This window comes from Athene noctua, chromosome 7 (assembly GCF_965140245.1).
Source record: "Athene noctua chromosome 7, bAthNoc1.hap1.1, whole genome shotgun sequence".
Classification (NCBI taxonomy): Eukaryota; Metazoa; Chordata; class Aves; order Strigiformes; family Strigidae; genus Athene; species Athene noctua.
In genome coordinates, this window is record NC_134043.1 from 32522478 (window position 1) to 32541718 (window position 19241).

The window sequence follows — 19241 nt, forward strand, 5'->3', positions numbered from 1 at the left end:
GGTCAGTGTGCTGGGTGTCAAACGAAAGCCCTCAGACTAGCAATTCAAATTATATCTGGGACACCAAATATGTTAATTCATTATTTCCTTTATCTGATACATCATGGTTTGAGGTCAGATTTTTTCTGACTTAGATTCCATCCTTAAGAAAAGTTTTGGAATGGGGCAGCTTTTTGGAAAGCAGGTTAATAGTTTCACCCCAAAAAACTGCTGCTCAGGAAAGCAATCTGCCACACAAAAAAACTAAAACGTGAAAATCTTTTTGGTATCTGTGCCAGGATGCCCTTAGTAAATGCAGAAGCAGTACAGTAATCACAGATGACAACTTTTTGCTGTAAACCCAACTGTCTTCCAACTGTAAAACCAACCCCAACACATTGTACAGAACAGAACAGATTAATTTTCTCCTTTCCCTGTGTAGTTCCCAGGTGTAGTGAGGAGATCCCTGCTTTTTCTGCCACACTTCCCACTCTAGTTTCTGCCCTCTTAATATATTTTATTTTTTTAATTGAAGGAGTAAGAGAAAAAAACTTGTGAGGAGGAGGAGAATATATAACTGTGTACCTCAGTTCTGAATTTGTAACAGGGATAATACAGCACAACCCTCCTGCATCACATTCTACCACACCTGTTACTGCTGGTTTTGGTCTGTTTTGCATCTTTTCTAAATAATCACAAATAGCATCTTTCCTGCTTTCTTTGGGATGGAGACCTTACCAGCCACCACTGTGAGGTATAAAGAATGGCTGTGCTGCTTGTGCTGACTTACCTGAGAGCACCACAACTTCTCCACCTGAACAAAAGATCTCTACAGGCTCTGATGCCAGTTTAAATACACAACAAACATTTTAACTCAGGGGGTGACCGCAAAATTGAAGGCAAGGAACAGAAGCGCATCACATAGTGACTCCTGCTCACAGCCAGGTAGTTGTCCTGGCCTTGAGACTGTGAACACTCCTCTGATGGCACAATTGCAGTGGCATCTCACAGCCACAGCCACTAACGAGTCAGACTGGGGTTTCATTCGTGGATCTACACCAGTCAAGGCAAAGACTTCACAGCAACTTCCTCAGAGCTGACCACGCAGTTTCTTTTTTCAAATGGCAAGGAGGAGTCTCTTAAAAAGCAGTCCCTCCCTTGTGGACAGGGCACTGTAAGTTATCAAGTATTTGCCAGTGCTTACCAGTGACAAGGTAATTTTTTTTCAGGTATTGAGGGGAAATAGGGGAAATATGTTCTTTCTTGGGCCACTACATAGAAAAATACAAGCAAATACTAAATATTTTTGTATCTTATGACTGGACATGTTTAATTTTAAAGTCACAGTAAATGCAACATGGAGGTTTTAACTGACTGCAATACACTCAAAGCTGTATAGACTACACTGCTGATGGACTTCTGGTGGGACTCCATTGGTCAGGTATCACTAAAGTTGACAAAACCATTCCAAATAGGACACAGTGGCAGTCGAAACTGGCTTCAAGAAGTGGTGTTGTATTTTATGTAAAACAAAAATGGGAAAGACACAATGTCCCTCTAAATTACAGATCCTGGAAAGAGCTGAGTGACTGTTTCAGGCTCAGGATATGTAGGTTAACATATGGCCACCTACACTCTTAGGATATCACACTGCACTGCACTCTTTCTCATGGCCTCCCCTCCAATCTCATCAGTAAGTATAAAAAGGTGAGGTAGAAGAAAATATGAGGCACTGTGAATTTTCCAGCAACACTGAGTACGGCGAAACATTCGGTGAGATATTTTGTTCACTTTGTGGTGTGGTTCAAGCTCCTCTGCTTTAGAGCCCAAACCTCAAAGTTCAACCCACAGTAGTGAAAATTTTATGAACAATCTAGGTCCATCATTTCGGTTGCTCTCTATCTCAGGATTTAAATGTACTGGGAGGTCATTTTTGTATTACATTTTTCACTCTAATACATCTGCTTCCCTACATATTAGAGTGAGAGAAAAAAAGCTCTGACAGTTGCCAGGCAGCGCACATTTAAGGCACCGGGCAAATTTCCTTATGCAAGTCAATTGGTATGACTCAGGCCTCTCCGGGACGCTATGGGCCCTAAGAGTTCAGCGGGGTTAGTGGTAGAGTACCTGAGGGCAAGACAGCACTGACCACATGGCTGTAGAAGTGTAGACGAAGTTGAGAACACTACGAAGATGACACTTTTTTCCTCCATTTCCACCGCTTACTGAACCCCCTGGGTTTTTTGACAATATGTGAATTATGGGTCATAACTTCTGAGCTGATCAAGCTGTGCTTCAGCAAAGCGCAAGAGGTAGCAAGAAAAGTTGTTTTAATCCTTTTCAAAAATTCCTCACTCTCGGGTAGTTCTGGTCCAGAGTGCAAGTTAGGACAGCCCTGAAACTTCAAACTGAGGAGAAGCCACTGCTGCAATACAGAGGGGCCTGGATCAGCCTTTCCTTCCCTGGCTTCATTTCTTGTGAGGGGGGGAAGTAAAAGGACCAGATTCCCTCACCGGAGCAAGGCGATGGGACAAGTATTTAGTTCTGTTGTCCTAATTGAATACAACCAGGAGACAATATATGCAGTTGAGGCACGATATTAAAGCTACCCTCACATAACTATACTTTTACTGTACTTTCACTAGTTAGACCTCCAAACTGAGACTGGTTTAAATTTAGAACTGGAGTGACTCACTGGTGCAAAACCGGATGGGAATGACTTCTTAGGAACACTTTTGGTATTGCACTGTTTAACTATAGGATGGGTAATAAATCGTGTTCTTAATTTCTAAGCCATGAGAAGAGGCCTATGTAGTTCTGCATTGCTGTGCACAGTTCTTCTCTTAATAGCCCTGGTTTCACTCATGAGCAGCAGCACTACAGCATGCGGCTGTGTTACATGACAGAAAACCTGGCCTCTTTTAGCCATTTTTTTTTTTAAGATCACCAGAAAAATCAAGATGTTCATCTTTCCACCCTGAACGCACAGTAACAGTGAATATGATGAAAATGCTGAAAATGTTCTTTTTGGTGCTCTAAATAATGATACACCTATCAAGATGAAACAGGAATCATTTGTTTCGTCCTTTCATCTTCCTCTACCAAATATTAAGGTTTTTGCTTGGAATGCATTCGTAGTGTAAGCCCAGATTTCTTCTCTTTCAGCTTCATGCTGCATGTGCTGGATTCCCCCTGTGGATTTTGACTGTACAGCATAAACATCAGTGACAGATTGGGAATTGTCAATGCAGATAATATCAATCGACAAAATATAAGTCTGAAACGCTTCTTATTATGCATGAGAGTAAAAAAGCAAAATAATGGAAATGCATACTATGGTTTAAGCTGTCAACATTTTCCCACCAGAAAAAAAAAAGCATAATTAAAAAAAACAAAAACAAAACCAAAATGATGAGTAGAGATTCCTACAACACCACACTATAAGCACAATGCCAAGTTACAACCACAGCACTTGGAGGTCCAAGCAATGACAAGCATACATGATCATGGCCTCCATTAAATAAACAAGCAAATACCAGGAAATAAAGAAGAAAAGAAAAATGATAGAAAACACTAAAAAAAGCAATACTATTTGTGAAGACTGATATTCTTGGAGGAAAAATAAAAAAATAGAGAAGCTGCTATAGCCATGAGATTTAAAAAAAAAAAAAATGTCTATGTTTGCCAGCCACATTGCATAACTGAACAGAACGCAGTCACCTGTCTGCTTCCGTTTAACACAGGAGAGATGAGTTGGTCTAGTATATTTGATAGCAGGTTTTAAAATGATTTTCCTGGAGGGAGAGTGGGCCTGAACTTCAGTTTTTTTAGCAAGTTCAGCTTTCTTATACACTGCTACGGATGAAAAAAAACACAAAAACATAGTATCAGGAAAAAAAACAGCAAACAGTTTCATATGACAATACATCAAGTGGCAGGCCCACTGCTCCACGACTCAACCCAGTGCGCTGCTTCAACTGGGGTGAACAAATCCTAAGCTGGAAGAGGGGGAACGCTGGTGCGTTCACCTCAGACACGTTACCCAGTGATCAGTGGGGATGCCTACAACAAAAGGGACTGGTGGAGCAGTGAGCCTTGCACATGGCTTTTCATATATTGTACAATGTCTCATTAAAAAGTACTACCATTAATACTGTTAAGGTGCACATCATCTACAACAGAGTAACCGGATAGTACTGTACAATAGTAAAAAAAAAATAAATTGTAATAGGGAGTGTTAAATGAACCTTTTTTCCTTCTCACTTCATCTCTGGAGAGTGTGCTAGGTTCCTTTTTAGCTATTTTCCTTTCAGGAGTAGAAATCCTGCCTCTCCCCGTTTTAAAAGGTTTCTCTTTTTTATGCTTATCGAGAGATGATCTTCGCAATTCTCTCTCTGCCTTCTCCTCTTTAGGAACAGTCTCTAACTGTTCAGTCATGATGCTCCTATCATCATCTGTAGGATCAGAGCAAATTATAACAACAAACAAAAGATTAGTAACAAATGTTAACAATACTGCGGTGGAGCAGGGAAAAAATAGTTGAAGACAGAGCAGATGGATTAATTTAAAAAAAGGCAGACTATTTAACTATTTTTCTGAAACATGCTGAGATTACTATTACAACTATTATAGTTTTGCTTTTTGATCATTATGATTTGGAAGCAAAAATATTTAACAGACAAAACAGAAAGGATAATGCACACCTTGAGTATCTGCCCAGAGACTGTCTGTGTCCATGATGGAGTCATCAATTGTTGTTTCATCTTTGTAATCATCACATGTCTCTGTCTTGTAGTCGGTGAGCAGGATTTCTTCTCTCTGAGGTGAAGCAGGAGCTTCTGGGGAGCCCTCCTTGGGCTCAACTTGAATGTCAGCCACTTCCTCAACCTCCAGCTCCTCTTCAGCCTGGGAGTCCCCTGTTTCAATGTCTTCCTGCTGAGTAGCAGCAAAGCGCACACTGTGAGAAGTAGATTCTCCCTCATCAACTGTTGTCTGCACCACTGTGATAAAGTCATCTTCTACTGTCACCACTGATTCAATAATGCCTTTCAGTTCAGGCAGTGCTTCTGGGCTACCCTTGGCTAGCATTCCTTCAGCAGTAGGTTTCCCAAAGTCTATTTCTCGGGGCATTTCTGATATAAGATGCTGTTTATCCTCTTCTTTTTCTTCTTGCCCTGCTTCTATCTCTTCTTCCTCATGTTCTTCCTCTTTTGTGGCCCCAGCTGCCACTTCACATGGCATCAGCTTTTGGATTTCCATAGGTTTCACAGCTGTATCAGAAATCTTTTCAGGTCCTTCTGCAGCCTGTGGTATGCTCTCCATCTGAATCTCAGCAGGCTCTTCTTGGAGAGGCTCAGCTGTTGGAAGGAGGAGCTCCATAGAAGGCTCTTTTGCTGGTAACTGTGCAGGCATCTCTTCCCCAGACATGGGAGGTTTTGGAAGTTCTGCTTTGATGTCCTCTGCTTTCAAGGATTCTCCATTCAAACTTTCTTGGGCTTGATCATGCTCTCCACTAGATTCGTAAGATTCCTCTTTATCAACTGCCTCTTGATGTACCAGATCGGGCTTAGTTACTTTTTCCTTAATTTCTGTTTCCGACAGCTTGGTGCCGTCTTTCACATAACTAGGCTCGGTCTTGGAAAGTACATCTGCATCTTTTGCTTCTCTGGACAAGATGGTCTGATCTTTCTGCTGAGTATCTTTGGGTTCAGGCTCTGCTCTTTTAACAGAGGCTGTGTCCTTCCCTGAAGGGAGAGAAACAACCTCACTGATCTTCATGTCTAACTGACTCTGATATTCTTGGTCAGCTCTCCTTGCAGCCACTTCCAAATCATGCTTTATAGCATTGTAATCTGGTTTAATTGGAGCTTCTATCTCAGCTATTTCAGGAACAACACTAAGAGTCTTCTCCTTCTCCATCAATAAAGAAACAGCATCCTTTTCTATTGCTATCTCTGAAGCTGATACTCTGTCATACATGGTATCATCAGCTAAATGAACTTTATCAGCCACACTTTCTTCTTTCATTTCTAAGATTGCCTCAGGTCTTGTCTTCTCTGGCTCTGCACCTTTAATGGAATAGATCTCTTTAGAGTCAACTTGATCTTCACTTTTTTCTAGCACAGTATCCAGCTTCTCTTTTTTCTCCTGCTCAAAGTCCCTTGCCAGAATGGACTCACCAGTGGCATGCTGACCAAAGTCTTTTTCACTGAGGAATTCTTCTTTAGATTTCTCAGCTGCTGCCAGCTTCACTTCTATTAAAGACAGGTCAGGAGCTAGTCCACGTCTCAGTTTTTCATCTGTGCCTTCGTAAAAGGGACAGGTTTCACTCGTCAAATTCTCACTGTCCTGAACTGGAGAAGGGAGTGGGACTGTGTACTTATTGAAAACACAGTAGCCCAAGTCTTCTAGCTGACTTTCAGCTTTTAGAGTTACATGGTTTTCATCTGTCACAGGTGGCAGGGCCATGCTGCTGTCTTCCACAACAGTGTCAGAAGGAACTGACTTCTTTTGCGTCACCTCAGCATCTGCACTTACAGAGGCTAATCTAGATCTTGTCCCTGCTAAGTCTAACATTTCAGGCAGGTCAGGAGCCAGGACAGCTCCATTTTTGTAATAATCTTTGCCCAAGAAAGGTGCTTCAGCCAAGGTCTCAGGCTGGACTTTTTCTTCTGGCATTGTTTTTTCTTCTTCAATGTGTTCATCTTCCTCTCTGCTATCAATGGGGAAGCAGGGGGCTTTCTCCAAAGCTGGTGTGGTTGCTGGCAGGTAGTCATCACCTTCATCCATACTTCCACTAGTGTTAGTTAGAATATCTGAAGCAAGGGGAGAAAGATCATGTGCACGACCAAAGCTAAATCCTAGAGCTATTGAATCCAGGCAGGACATGGGCAAGTTAATAGACATACTTCTCTGTTCAATTGCAGATCTCCCCCCAAGTCCCAAGCTCCTGCTCAGCGTTAGGTCATCTTTATTTTTACTGTGGAGTTCTCTCTTATCCCCATAGACTTTGGGGTCAATAGTGAACATTCTTTCTGTTGGGGAACTTGGTTCTTCGGATTTGTCTGGTGTAATGCTCTGAGCCAGGGTACTGTACCCTATTTCATGAGCAGGCACACTATGCTGCTGTGCCTGCTCTGTCTGTAGTTCTTCCTCCTCATCTTCTTTGTCTTCGGGTATTAGACGATCTGCCTGATAAGGCTCATACACACTCTCTTTAGTGTCACTTAGCTCATAGTAATCACTGCCTTGTTTCAGTGTGTCTGCTTTGAAAGCTTCCTCTTTCAGAGCAGAGGTTTCAAAGTACTTGGACATTCCTGATCGATCCTCCTGAGAAGCTGAAACACCCATCTTATCCTCCTTGGTATCTTTTTTAACATCTTTCTCTTGAGAAGCTTCTAGAGTAGGAGTCTTGTCAGTGGTTAAACTTGGTGTCTCAGGGGCTTTCTCTGTTATTCTGGATAACTGAGTGGTATCAGGGTGCTCTACTGTTTTCTCAAGGGTCCGTTCATGGCTTAACTTGGCTGGCGGTACCTGTGTGCTCGGCTGCACCTCCTTTTTCATGTCTACTGTTGCTGGGAGCCCACTTTGGTCCATTTCTTCTGCTTTGAGAACATCAGGTGACTTTTTAGCTTCACTATCCTTTTGAAAGTCTGCTTTGTCTAGGGAAAGTGTCTTAACTTCAGGTTTTGTGGTAAATTTACCATCATCTAATATTCGAGCCTCCCCTTTATCATAGAAGTCATACCTTTCTTCCTCATCACTCTCATCCTTGGTCATGTCCTTTTCCTCCCCCCATGCAGGGATTTTCTGAGTGCTTGGCGTTTTCAGGCCATCTACAGTTACTGCTGAGACTTCTTGCAGAGCTAGTGTCCTGTCTCTGTGGATCTGTTCATCTTTAGTGAGATCTTTGGCAAACAGTTGGTCAGCGGGTTCCTGTTTTGTTCTGGAACTGTCTTTGAGTTGAAGCTCCTGGGGGACAGCAGGCGATGGGCCTGAAGGAAATTCACTTTTGGCTGCTTCTGCCTTGGGTTCTGATAGCAACAGAGAACTTTCACCATAGCTGATGGTAAAATCCTGGACATCTTTAAGGTCATCTTTAAATTTCATAGACATAACTTGGTTGGATGATGAGGGCAGATCTGCAGTTCTTTCTTCTGTTTTGCTCCCTTTGGGCAGTTCAGATGACAAGTCCTTTTGTTGTTGAGAAGCAGGAGGCTTGGCACCAGGTTCTGCAAAACTGGATTCCACTTTCTTTTGTGAATCAGTTTCCAAGATCTGTTCTGATAGAGGTGAAGGCATTTTTTCTTTGTCTTTGCTCTGTGAATCCTTTTTATCTATAGCCTCTGTTTTTGCTGGCTGTGGAACTAAGGCATCATGTTTAGGTTGCTCACCCGTCTTACTGTCTTTCCCAGTTTCATGTTGCTTTGTGTCTAATGGTTCTGCTCCGAAAGGGCGTACACCCTCCTGGACACGGAATTCCATCTTCGTGGCTGCAAGTAAACCTGAAGTAGTTTGTTTGGGGTTTATAACAGTATTATTTAAAGCACTTACAGGCAGGCAGTCATGTGGCTTATAACAACATCTTGGTATGAATGATGGGAAGGAGAGGGAGAAAGATGCAAACATGCAGCAAGGTCATCCACCTAGAAATCTGCTTTAAAGTGTTAAATTCTACTTTCCTTTCAATATATGAGGTTTTATAGTGAGAATGCACACATATAAAAATGTGACCACTGAAATGAGATGATTTCATGTGAATTCTTCATCTTCATGGTTTATATGCAACAGCAAAACCACAAGTAATCCTCACTTCATTGGCATGCTTTGCTAGACTTTGTAGCTTATGTTAGTTTTGGGGTTAGTAAAGTCTGCAAGATTACATCCCATCAATAGTATCTTTGTGTTGCTGATGTTTAAAGCATACATAGTTATACATTTCTGTAGCTATATATTTTTCTTTTACATGCAGCCTAAACTAAATAAATAATGCATTCAAAATGTTTCACGAGTGTCAGAAGAGGCTTGGTTTTTTAATTGTACCAACTTTTGACACTCACTCTTTGGCAAAAAACAAAACTCTCACTGCTGCTGTGAAATTATTAGGTGTAAATCAGCAGAGCTATTAATAGTCCCAGATCTTAAAGGTCTGGTCTTCAAAATGGCCAGCCATCTTCAGCCGTAACTGAAGTCAAAGAATACCTGGCATGTTTCAATGACTGTAGATCAGACCCTAATTAAGTTAATTTGAAACTAAAAATGCTACTCTTATGGTATGCCACAATATTTTTAGGGAGTAATACCTAGTTAAGTTTTTTTTTATACACATACTGTTGATCATTAATAGCTTGCTCTTTTTTAATATCCTACAGAAAATAATGATTCTTATCCTGTGGAAATCTTCCCATCATAGAAAACATGAAGAGATATACTGCAGAATGTGGCAGAACTTTCAGCAGTAATCTGTAACACAAGTTTTATGAGCTTTTTCTAAAGCTTGTTATAGCAAGCACTGGGCCAACCCTGAATCTCTTCATATCTGATTTAAAAGTCCATGGAGCCACCTTTATGCTCTGATGAATCTGAACTTTTTAGAACAATTAGTAACAAAGTATTGGATATTCTTTAAATATTTGCTATTGTTAACATTTAATCAGAAAAGCAACTCCCATTCTAAACTCTACAGGTAGAAAAAACAGGTCTACTACTACAGTAGTTTTGCTCCTTTATGTTTTTACATTTGGTGACTTACTTGCAAACCCTATGAAGTATAAAACCACAGTCACTGAGTTGAAGTCATCCTCGTTTCACAGAAATTAAGTAGCTAGATACTGACTTTATGTACCCTACCATTCCTCTTACTGTAGTGCAAATGAACAATACCAATGTCATCAAAACATATACTGACTGCCACAGGAATTTAATATTCTTTAGCTGGACTAGCCGGAACACCAGCCTCCCAAATGCAGTGTTTCTTAGCCAGGTAGTGAATGGGTACATCACTACTCCAGACAACGTGTCTAAACACCTTATTGCACTGGCTGAAGAGAAATACCATTAAAAGGAAAAATGCTGAAGCTTAGTTCTTACAATTGAAAGACAACTTATTGCAGTCAACAATTTGCTCAGTAAGCAGATCAGAACTTCACCCTATGTACCCAATCCTAAACTTCACTGTGAAGACAAACATCTCAGGGGAAGTGATAGAGGTTTTGCCTGAGAAGGGCACTCCAGCAAGGTTAAACATTTGTAATAGGGTAAGGCACACAAAAAATCAGAGTTCTGGCAATGACTGAGGAGAGGAGGGGTGGACTGCAATGAATGGCAAGGATATGACATAAAAAGCGATAGCTTTAGGGAAGCTAAACCAGAATGCACTGAAGCACACACCAAAAAAAAACCAAACAAAAAACCTGCACACTGCAAATGAAAACATTTCTACAGTTTAAGCCTCTTTATGTCATAGTCAAAGTCAATAAATCTACTTTTTGAAAGAAAAGCAGATGAATCTCTGCACCAAAAAGAAAAAAATATACATAGATTAGCAATGTGACTGGCAAACACATCTGAGATGGGGGAAAAAGGCTTACGCAGAGGAATTGGCTTAGCTGCAAAGCATATTTTATCATGGCAAAGTAAAAAATCAGGAATCGGCCGCAGTGGTGGGAAACCATGTTGTCACGCACAGCACCTATGCAATCATATTATCTGCTACACACTCTTCAAGCATAATAACAAGAGCAGTCATACTAATAAATGGAAAGAACAGGGAATGAAGCAGCCTTGGAAAGCACTGGAGAAAGCTGAAGAAGGATTCACCGGCAGCAAACACATGCAAACCTAAGCAGGACACACCTTCCTCAGCCGAGGAAGGGGATGTGTCTTTCAGGGGTGTTTCCACCACAACGGTTACACTCTCCCTGCTGGATGCCACACTTGGCACTTTGTCTTCATGACACACTTTTCCCTCCAAACCAGAGTCCGACTGACCCTCACAGAGGCCCTTTGCCTGGTCCGAAGGCTCAATGGGCCCATGCTCTTTCCCCAGTTGCTTCCCAGGAAGAGCAGCAGGTTTCGCTTCCACAGCCATCGGACTCTCTAGTTCTTCTTCTTGGAGATGGAAAAAGGAGGCGACATCAACACCAACAGTAAACACCAAGCACACAGCTCAACAGGACTGCTTTTATATAACACTTTCAGCTCTGAACATTTTGCATTTAAGTGTGTCAAAGGACTGCTAGTATCCAGCCCATTTTAGCCACCTTGGAACTGAATTTTCCTTAGGGGAAAAAAACAAACCACAAAACCTGTCTCCCTCAGAGAAAGATGTTTATGCTGTGAGAGCTGAAAGTGCTTTATGGGTATACTTCTCCCAAAGATGACTCTGGGTCAAATATTCATTGCAAATGGAGATGGTATTGAATGATGGATGCCTCTGACAACACCAATGCATCAATGAGCTCAAAAGTACACTGATATTTTTCTGATAAATGTGTGGTTTAATCCAATACAGGACATTTAATTGAGGTGGAGGAAGGTATGAGGCATTAATTTCTTTCTGCAGACCTTGGCAATACTGACTGCAAAATGCCAGCACATCAATCTATCACATGAATCCTGGATTTGGCAAAATATGGAGCCACTTCCATAGTCTTAATAAGCCTTGTGTATGACTGATAACTAATGGTTTCACAAGAATTCAGCCAAGATTCCTACACTGAGCAGGTTTATAAACAATTTCTACTTTAGGATGCCTGACATCTGAACTCTGTATGTGAAAAACCACAGTTTTAACACAAAGACTCTTCAATTTCTTTTCTGTTTTCCCAATAAGCCCCAGGCTCCTCGTCACCAATTAAGTCAAAGAAACCAACGAGTGCAATACAACTATTTGTTCACCTGAATTTGTAAAATACATCACTCAGCCTATGGTCTGTTTGGATCAGTGTAGTAGTTATCAAGAGCAGTCTTTACTCATGCCATGTCAGAAGAATGATTAGGAAAGCCTCTATTCTGGACTGTACTCCTACTATTGCTACTCAGACACAATACTACTGTGCTCTATTAGTATCTCGTCTGGTAAGAAGTCAGAATTAAATGTGAAACCTTTGATTCAGGAACATACTTAAGCAGCTGACCAACAGCTATGCTGCAGTCAACCTGATGACCTCCCTGGGTTTAAAGTATGTCTCATGATTAAGGACTTTGCTGAATCAGACTTAGAACAAAGTGGTTTTGAATCTGAAAGTGGCTGTATCCAGCCTCTTGGTATCAAAATAAAACCTCTTTACAAGGGCTTTATTTCTCTCCTGAGATTGGTCCGGTAAAAACCAGACAGCCAACCATCCACTTCAGTTATGGACTTTAAAAACTGATTTAAGGAACACAAACACTATTTGAAGCTGAGAAAATATCACTATGTAACGTACAACACATTATTGATAACATATTAACGGTTGGACTTGATGATCTTGAAGGACTTTTCCAACCTAAATGATTCTATGATTCTATATAAAAATGTAATTAAGATTAGATACTATATATTAAATGAATATAAGCCAGAAGATTCAGAATCAGAACTGGACCGATAGCCTGAGTGTTACAGGGATATTTACACATGGGCAGACTGTAAAAGCAGCCTGGCAGAACAGCACGTGTCCAGCTACAAGAGGCCTTGACTTGAATAATTTGCTTTACTTTTCTTTCTCTAATTTTATGCAGTTTTGTATGTGCATCTCTTTAAATGAAAAAAAAAAAAAAAAAGGAAAGCCTCTCATCCTCTCATTTTACTCTGAGCAGTTTCAGGTATACATCTCCATTTCCTAAGACACTTCACACAATGCCACATGATTAAAACTAATTACTCACTAAAGTAGAAAGTTATCCCTGACTTAAGGGAGGAATCCTACAGACTCCCTTTGTGCAGCAGACTTTTATGCCAGACTGCTAGCTTACAGGCAGCAAGTGAGAAGGGTTGTTCCATAATGCCTATCTTTTCACTGATGATCCAGCTTATCTCCCTTTTTTTCTTCCCCCTTACAGTTGTTCTGAGATCTTACACTTTCACCAGAGGTAGATGCATATGACTGAAATGGAAGCAGCCCATAAATTAACCAGTTCAGGAGAGCTCTACGTACAGCTACAGGCATCCAGCTCTAGTAATACTCCTCCTACGATATTCTGTCTCCCCTAGCCTCAGGCAGACATGCTGACATTAACAATCTTCAATTATTAGCATTGATCTCTTTCTGGTGCTGTTGCAGTATTAGGCTATATTACCCTGTCAATTCTGAACAACTCTGGTTTTCTTGAAATGACCCAGTGAGCAATTTCAGGTATACGCTTCCATCTTCCTGAGACACAAACCTTTAGAGGATTCAGTACTGGTTTTAAGTTCAGCTCCTGTGTCCCAAGACTGAGGTAGTCAAATGCTGCGAGATGAAATGTGATCTATTTTGCCTTGGAGAAGTAATCAGCATTCCTGTTAGTCACTAAAATTGATTCTCCTTCGATTCCTCAAAAGCCATTTCACTTTTACATAACCCCCACTGATAAAATAATACTTACTGATGTGCTTAGGCCATAGAAAAAGCGGCGACAGAAACACAGAACAGTAAACTTCTGGGTTTTTTCTTCTTGTTTGCAGGCACCTGACACAATGTTTAACTGGGTGTATCCACAAAACTTAAGATCAAACGTGACCCAATACTGCCTGAAGACACCTGTGTATACTGGGGTAAAATTGATTTCCTTTGCCTACTGAAGAATTAAAGACTTTCCACTGCTATTGTTGGTATAGGCACGGTTTTTTTCCCAACTGACTGGCTTCCAGTACCAATCTTTTGGCCTATTTTGCAGACTGTTCTTGGCAGTAATTCTCTGGCACAAAGAACGAATTAGTTTACACTTCTTTTAACTAGTTGCTCGTTTTACTTGTGCTATAAGGCAGGTCAGCAGACCAAGAGCCCTGATTTAAGCAGGGACCATGGTTTCACTGACTCCAAAGTCGCATTCATTGCTCACGCTGCAGCTTCACTTTGAGATGGAGAGACTCTAGAGGGGCATCACTTCCATGTGGGGAGAAAAGAGAACTAGGTTTTCCTCCCCAGAAAGCAGCAATCCCAGGCACGTATATAATGGAATGGATGGCAGGTGGGTATAGGGGAAGAGGAACAAAATGGGACCATGCTCGGTTCACCTTCATCATGGCCCAACAAGACCTCTGTGCTCTTCACTGTGGCACTGGGACGTGTACTAGAGCCAGTCCACTCTGAGCTGAACAAAGGGTGTTCATAGTACTCCTCATCCGAATTGTAGGGCTCATCATCGGGCACTGACACTGAAATGGAGGGGGCCAGGTGTTTGCGCCACTCCCTGCTGGCAGCAGGCCCACGGCCGGGGCAGTGGTGTGGCGGTCCCACCTTATCCTCCGCCCCTTCATCTACAAATAGACACACACAGACAAAAGCTGCAGGACAGACAGACAGACAAAGAAAAGACAAGATCGGATGGATGCATGCACTAGCAACACTAGCCACTGTATTGTACTGCAGTGTGGATGAAATCAGCCAGGCTACAGGTTAATGCAGGATGGAGGAATGAGGCAGCTCTGCATTTTAACACATGGGCCAAGTATGTGGTGTTTCCTACAATGTTTATGACCATCAGAAACCAGCCCTTGGAATAACTGAACTTCAAAACTACATCCCCCTATCGTACACAAACCACATTTCACAAATTGCACCGATACTCATATGTAGTATACAGCTGACTGACTGTATTAAAAACCTCTGAAGCATCCCAACACAGTTGTACCCCTCATAGTCATCTGGTAAAGTACTAGAAAGTATAAATTTTGAAAACTCATTTAATCGAAAAGCAAACCAGTGTACACTTTGGTCAATGGTGGTTTATTTCTCACTGTATCTGTTTCAAAATTCCCCACTTTCTTCTTTTCCCTATAAATAAGTAACATTTAAACAACCAACTTCTTTTACCTATAAATAAGTAACATTTAAAGTACCAAAAAAACCCTTCCCCAAATAGCTAGCTACCTTTTTTCCTGATAAAGGCCACATAAAGCTGCTCACAGCCATCTCCGTTAGTCCTCTATTTTATGCTGTTGTGTCATGTTTCTGTGGGTGAAGTAGCTCCCACCCTGGTGTTTGCCAGTGCTTTGGAATGACAGTTTTATTCACCCATCACTGTAGCATCGCAGATAATCATGTAATCATCTCAGGACTACACCAGCTACTGACAGCTACAGATTGGTGGAGCTTGGGATGGTTTTTGCAAGACAAAAAAAAAGCCCAAAAAACCCTGCTCAATAAAAATGACTGTCCTACCATCTGATCCATACAAACCTAAAAGGGAGCCCTAAGATCTTGTGTAGTCTAAGGTGTCATCTCACGATGAATAAAGCTATAAAAAACTAAACATCTAGTACTAGCAAAAATATGTTTAAACCCATTCTCTGTGTATGACAGCTGGCAGTTTGACGAACACTACATTCATGGGGTGCCTTTAGCAGCTGCAGCTATCCCACTGAATTTCCTACTAGTTCCAAAAACAAGTCCATGCCCAATTTCCCTGGCCTTTCTCCAGGCAACTACAACTTAAAGAGTTTCCCCAGAGCCTCCAAAACTTTCTTCTCAGTTCCAAAACACTGAGTCAGAAAGCAAGGCTTTAACACAGGCAGTGTAAAAGATATTAACCAGATCTCTGTTTGCAACCCAAAACCAAGATGGCTCATGAATGCTGCTGTAACATTAACTGAGTCTTGGAATGCAATTTTTATCCAAACCAAGTCCATCTATATGAGCTTTAAGGTTGTTCCTGGCAACTAACATTAAGTTTCTTTCTATAGCCCACCATGACAAGACAACATCTGTGTCTTCAAAAAAAGCACCCTGTACTTTCTGCAGCAACACGGCAGCAACTGTCCTGTAATGTAATGTAATGTAATGACATCTATTTCTTCTGCCTGGGAAAAGAATCAACCCATTCAGGCTCAATCATCCACAAAAAGGAAGAAAAATTATTCATCAGTGGCAATACTAGTAGCTCAAATATGTATCACAGCACTGCAAAAGAAAGATTATTCATGTTTAAGACTCCATGACAGCCATGAGGCTGGTCAGGATTGAAGGCATGCTATGCACATACACAAATACCACCCATGGAACTTAGTTTAAGAGAATCGTTCTCACAAATCCTTTCAGGGCACAAAATGTGCCTGAACCACTGGTAGTACAGCTATTTCATTCTTGTGGTGGAATCCAAACCTCAGATTCAGGGGTTTATGCATGCTTAAAAGAGGTAGGTGTGGAAAGATAAGCTGGCAACCTGCTTCTGCCAAGCAGGAAGCTCTGCAGAGCCCTGCAATAGGAAATGCTAAACACGGGGCTGCACCTGAGCCTCCTCTGTTCCCGAGTACTTAAGAGCCATCAGTAAGGTTACAGGGAAGCATCCTGATGAATTGCAGTGCAGAACCCATGGACTTCTCCACAGAAGCTCCTACAAAATTCAGTGGCAGATTTGAGGGGGCTCACAGTTTGCAAAAGGCTATGAGGACACATCTCAGGGTGCAAGATGCCAGGAATCAATTCCCTTCTAAACCTGAGAAGATTCAAACTACAACTCCTGCTTCTTTGCAGGGTGCCCTCACTCTAGTCCATGTATTAGTGTGATGAAGAGTGGAAAGGGATGACACACTTGCCACCTCTTCTGCTGGAACTGGGACATTGTGGAGAAAAGAACAGAAGGTCGATACGGTCAGAAGCAGAATACAAAGAGGAGGATGTGCAAAAGGGGAGGTTCTCCTTCCAGCTGTGGGCCCTTCAGAAGTAAAATGCATCAACAAGAGTGAAGATGACATCCCAGGACTTCTCTATACTGATGCAAACAAGGCTGAAAATTCCTTCTTTATAGGCTCTGAATGGATTGTAGGCAAAAAAAATACAGGCCCTGCCCCTGTTCCTTAAAACTACAGGAACTGACAACAGTAAAAATGCTTAATACATATTATTGTGATGGTCCAAAATCTTTAGGAGTGCAAAGTCTAGTATTGTTTGGGACTGTTATGTCTGAGGCTATTACAAATTTATATTGTTTATTTATCGGTTTTAATAAAGATATTTTCAAAATTACTGCAGATAATGTCATTAACAGGATAATGATGTCTTTAAAGGAAGATATGCCTTTATTTCATCAACAAGAAAAATCCATTCTTTGTTATTTTAGTTCCTCCTAATAGATCTTTTTCACCTCAAAGCATGGGAAAAATTCCCATTGTATTCTAAAGTCCAAGATTAAAATCACTTCTCACAAAGGCTAATTCTGCTATAGCTTCCAGGTATCTTTTGAAAATGCCTTTCAAGAAGTAATTTTTACTGTAATTAGATCCATTTTTATAGGACATTTGGTTCCTTTCAGTTTGCAAAATACTGTTATTTGATATATAAAGCCTAATCTGAAGTGCCTATTTCAAAATGGAAGAAAGTTTATCAAAGGCATCTTTCTATCTTGTAACATTTAGATAAACATCTACATGAAGATGTTGACCACAGAGCACAAAAGAAATGCCAAGTTGGCAAGAGACTATTGCATCACCTTTGCATGACCAGATACAACTGATAAAAGGATTAGATAGTGCTAGGGAAAAATTCATTTCCTGAGAAAAATTTTGTTACTATACTTGAAATAAATTAAATAATTTCAGTAAGACAAATTATTCATCTTACCTTCTGCAGCAGTTAAAAGGGACAGGTTCATTTGAATGATTTTCTGCAGCCAAATGAAAGAAAGAAACCTACAGCCACTGACTCCTTTCTCTCATGAAATACACTTGACCCACAAACCTCTCTGTCTTTTCTATCTTTTTTTTTTTTTTTTAATTTGCGTTTGCTGCATGGCTGGCCACATCCACCTTCGTCATGTCTACAGCAGTGATTTCCTTCCTACTATGACTGAAAGAAGTCTCTTGAATTCAAAGCAGTGCAACACACACTGACAAGTGCATTAGGAAAATGTTCTACGAGAAGGGGAAAAAAGGAGGTCTGAGGTAGATACACACACCAAGTGCTCACCTTCCTTGTTCAGCAAGTGAAGAGTTGGGTTAAATTCATAAATTGTATTCTACTGAGCAGAAAGACAAACAGACAATGTAAAGGTGCATGAGGATAGATAGTCAGATGGTATACACAACTGAAGGTTTAGACAAGCATGGTAAAATTGGGTCAAATACTACTGAGGCAAACTTTTCTGAATGGGAGCTTTGCCTCAATGAAAACAACAGGTCTGGCTCACTCAAGTCAGCAAAAGCTCAACATACCCACAGAAAATAAGGACCACATCTTCTAACACAGGGCAGAACACAACATTTTTACTACCATTAATCACATTGAATTGACAACACTGATATTTTGGTAAAAAGCAACATAATATGCCACTGGAGAAATTTTTTTCAAGAAGTTCCTCCTGTTCATCAATCAACTCTACTGTGAGTTCCAGTTTTAGAGACACACATAAACAAGAAGCTTCCAGCAGAGTGCATTAATGACTCAGCACATCATTTGTGTCCATGCTTCCCTTACAAACCTACACTTTTAGGATTTATACAGGCCATCTGCTCTGAAAAATGAAGACTTGAATCAAAATCTTGTAATGGAAAAGTCTCTTTTGTTTATCATTAAAGGAAATTATTTAAATGCTTTAAAAACCTGTGGTATTGTGTAAATGATCAAAATGTTTCCCAAACACTGACCTTTCAGTCCTTGCAACCACTCCTGTGGGGTAGGTTAGTAAGTGCTATTACATTAACTCAATTCTACATGTAAGGAAAGAGAAGAACGATGTTAAGTCTTGATGAGTTATATGCACAGCTGGGAACAGCACAGTCCAGTAGTTCATAATAACCTCGAGTTGTGTAGTGTTTTGCCACTTTCTTGTGTGAATACAAGCAAAATGGTTTGCATTTGCTTAGGGGGCAATCTACAACCTCTTGTCACTTAATTAATGAGTACTTTCTAAAATCCTAAACATGTGCAAATAATACTGCTGATAGAAACAGTACGCAAAGCTAACCCTCAGCTAAGGGTAACAGAAGAACCTTGATGTTGTCCTGAACCTTTCATCGCAATATGAAAAATCAAAAAGCGTATGCTGAACTAGTCAAGTAAACTATATATTCAAAGCCAGCGGTAAACCCCTGATAACTATTCTAAAAGCCTTTGCTAATGCCCTACTAGCTTCCTTTTCAGTTG

The 19241-nt window shown here is 40.8% G+C and overlaps 1 protein-coding gene across 29 annotated transcripts in view; it reads right to left on the reverse strand.

The window, feature by feature from the left end:
* The window catches only part of MAP2 (microtubule associated protein 2), a 234011-nt gene that overhangs the window by 28236 nt on the left and 186534 nt on the right, over window positions 1-19241 (reverse strand). For 15 of the 29 annotated variants that reach the window (XM_074910427.1, XM_074910426.1, XM_074910430.1 and 12 more), the window contains 4 exons: window positions 10834-11088; window positions 4683-8471; window positions 4227-4433; window positions 3700-3834 (listed from right to left, as the gene is read on the reverse strand). The exons of 8 other annotated variants lie outside the window; for them this stretch is intronic. In XM_074910427.1, the coding sequence (XP_074766528.1) occupies window positions 3700-3834; window positions 4227-4433; window positions 4683-8471; window positions 10834-11088 (4386 nt within the window). Of the gene's footprint in view, window positions 1-3699; window positions 3835-4226; window positions 4434-4682; window positions 8472-10833; window positions 11089-19241 lie in introns of those variants that run through there. 6 more of the 29 variants (XM_074910435.1, XM_074910432.1, XM_074910431.1 and 3 more) reach the window with 3 other exon arrangements.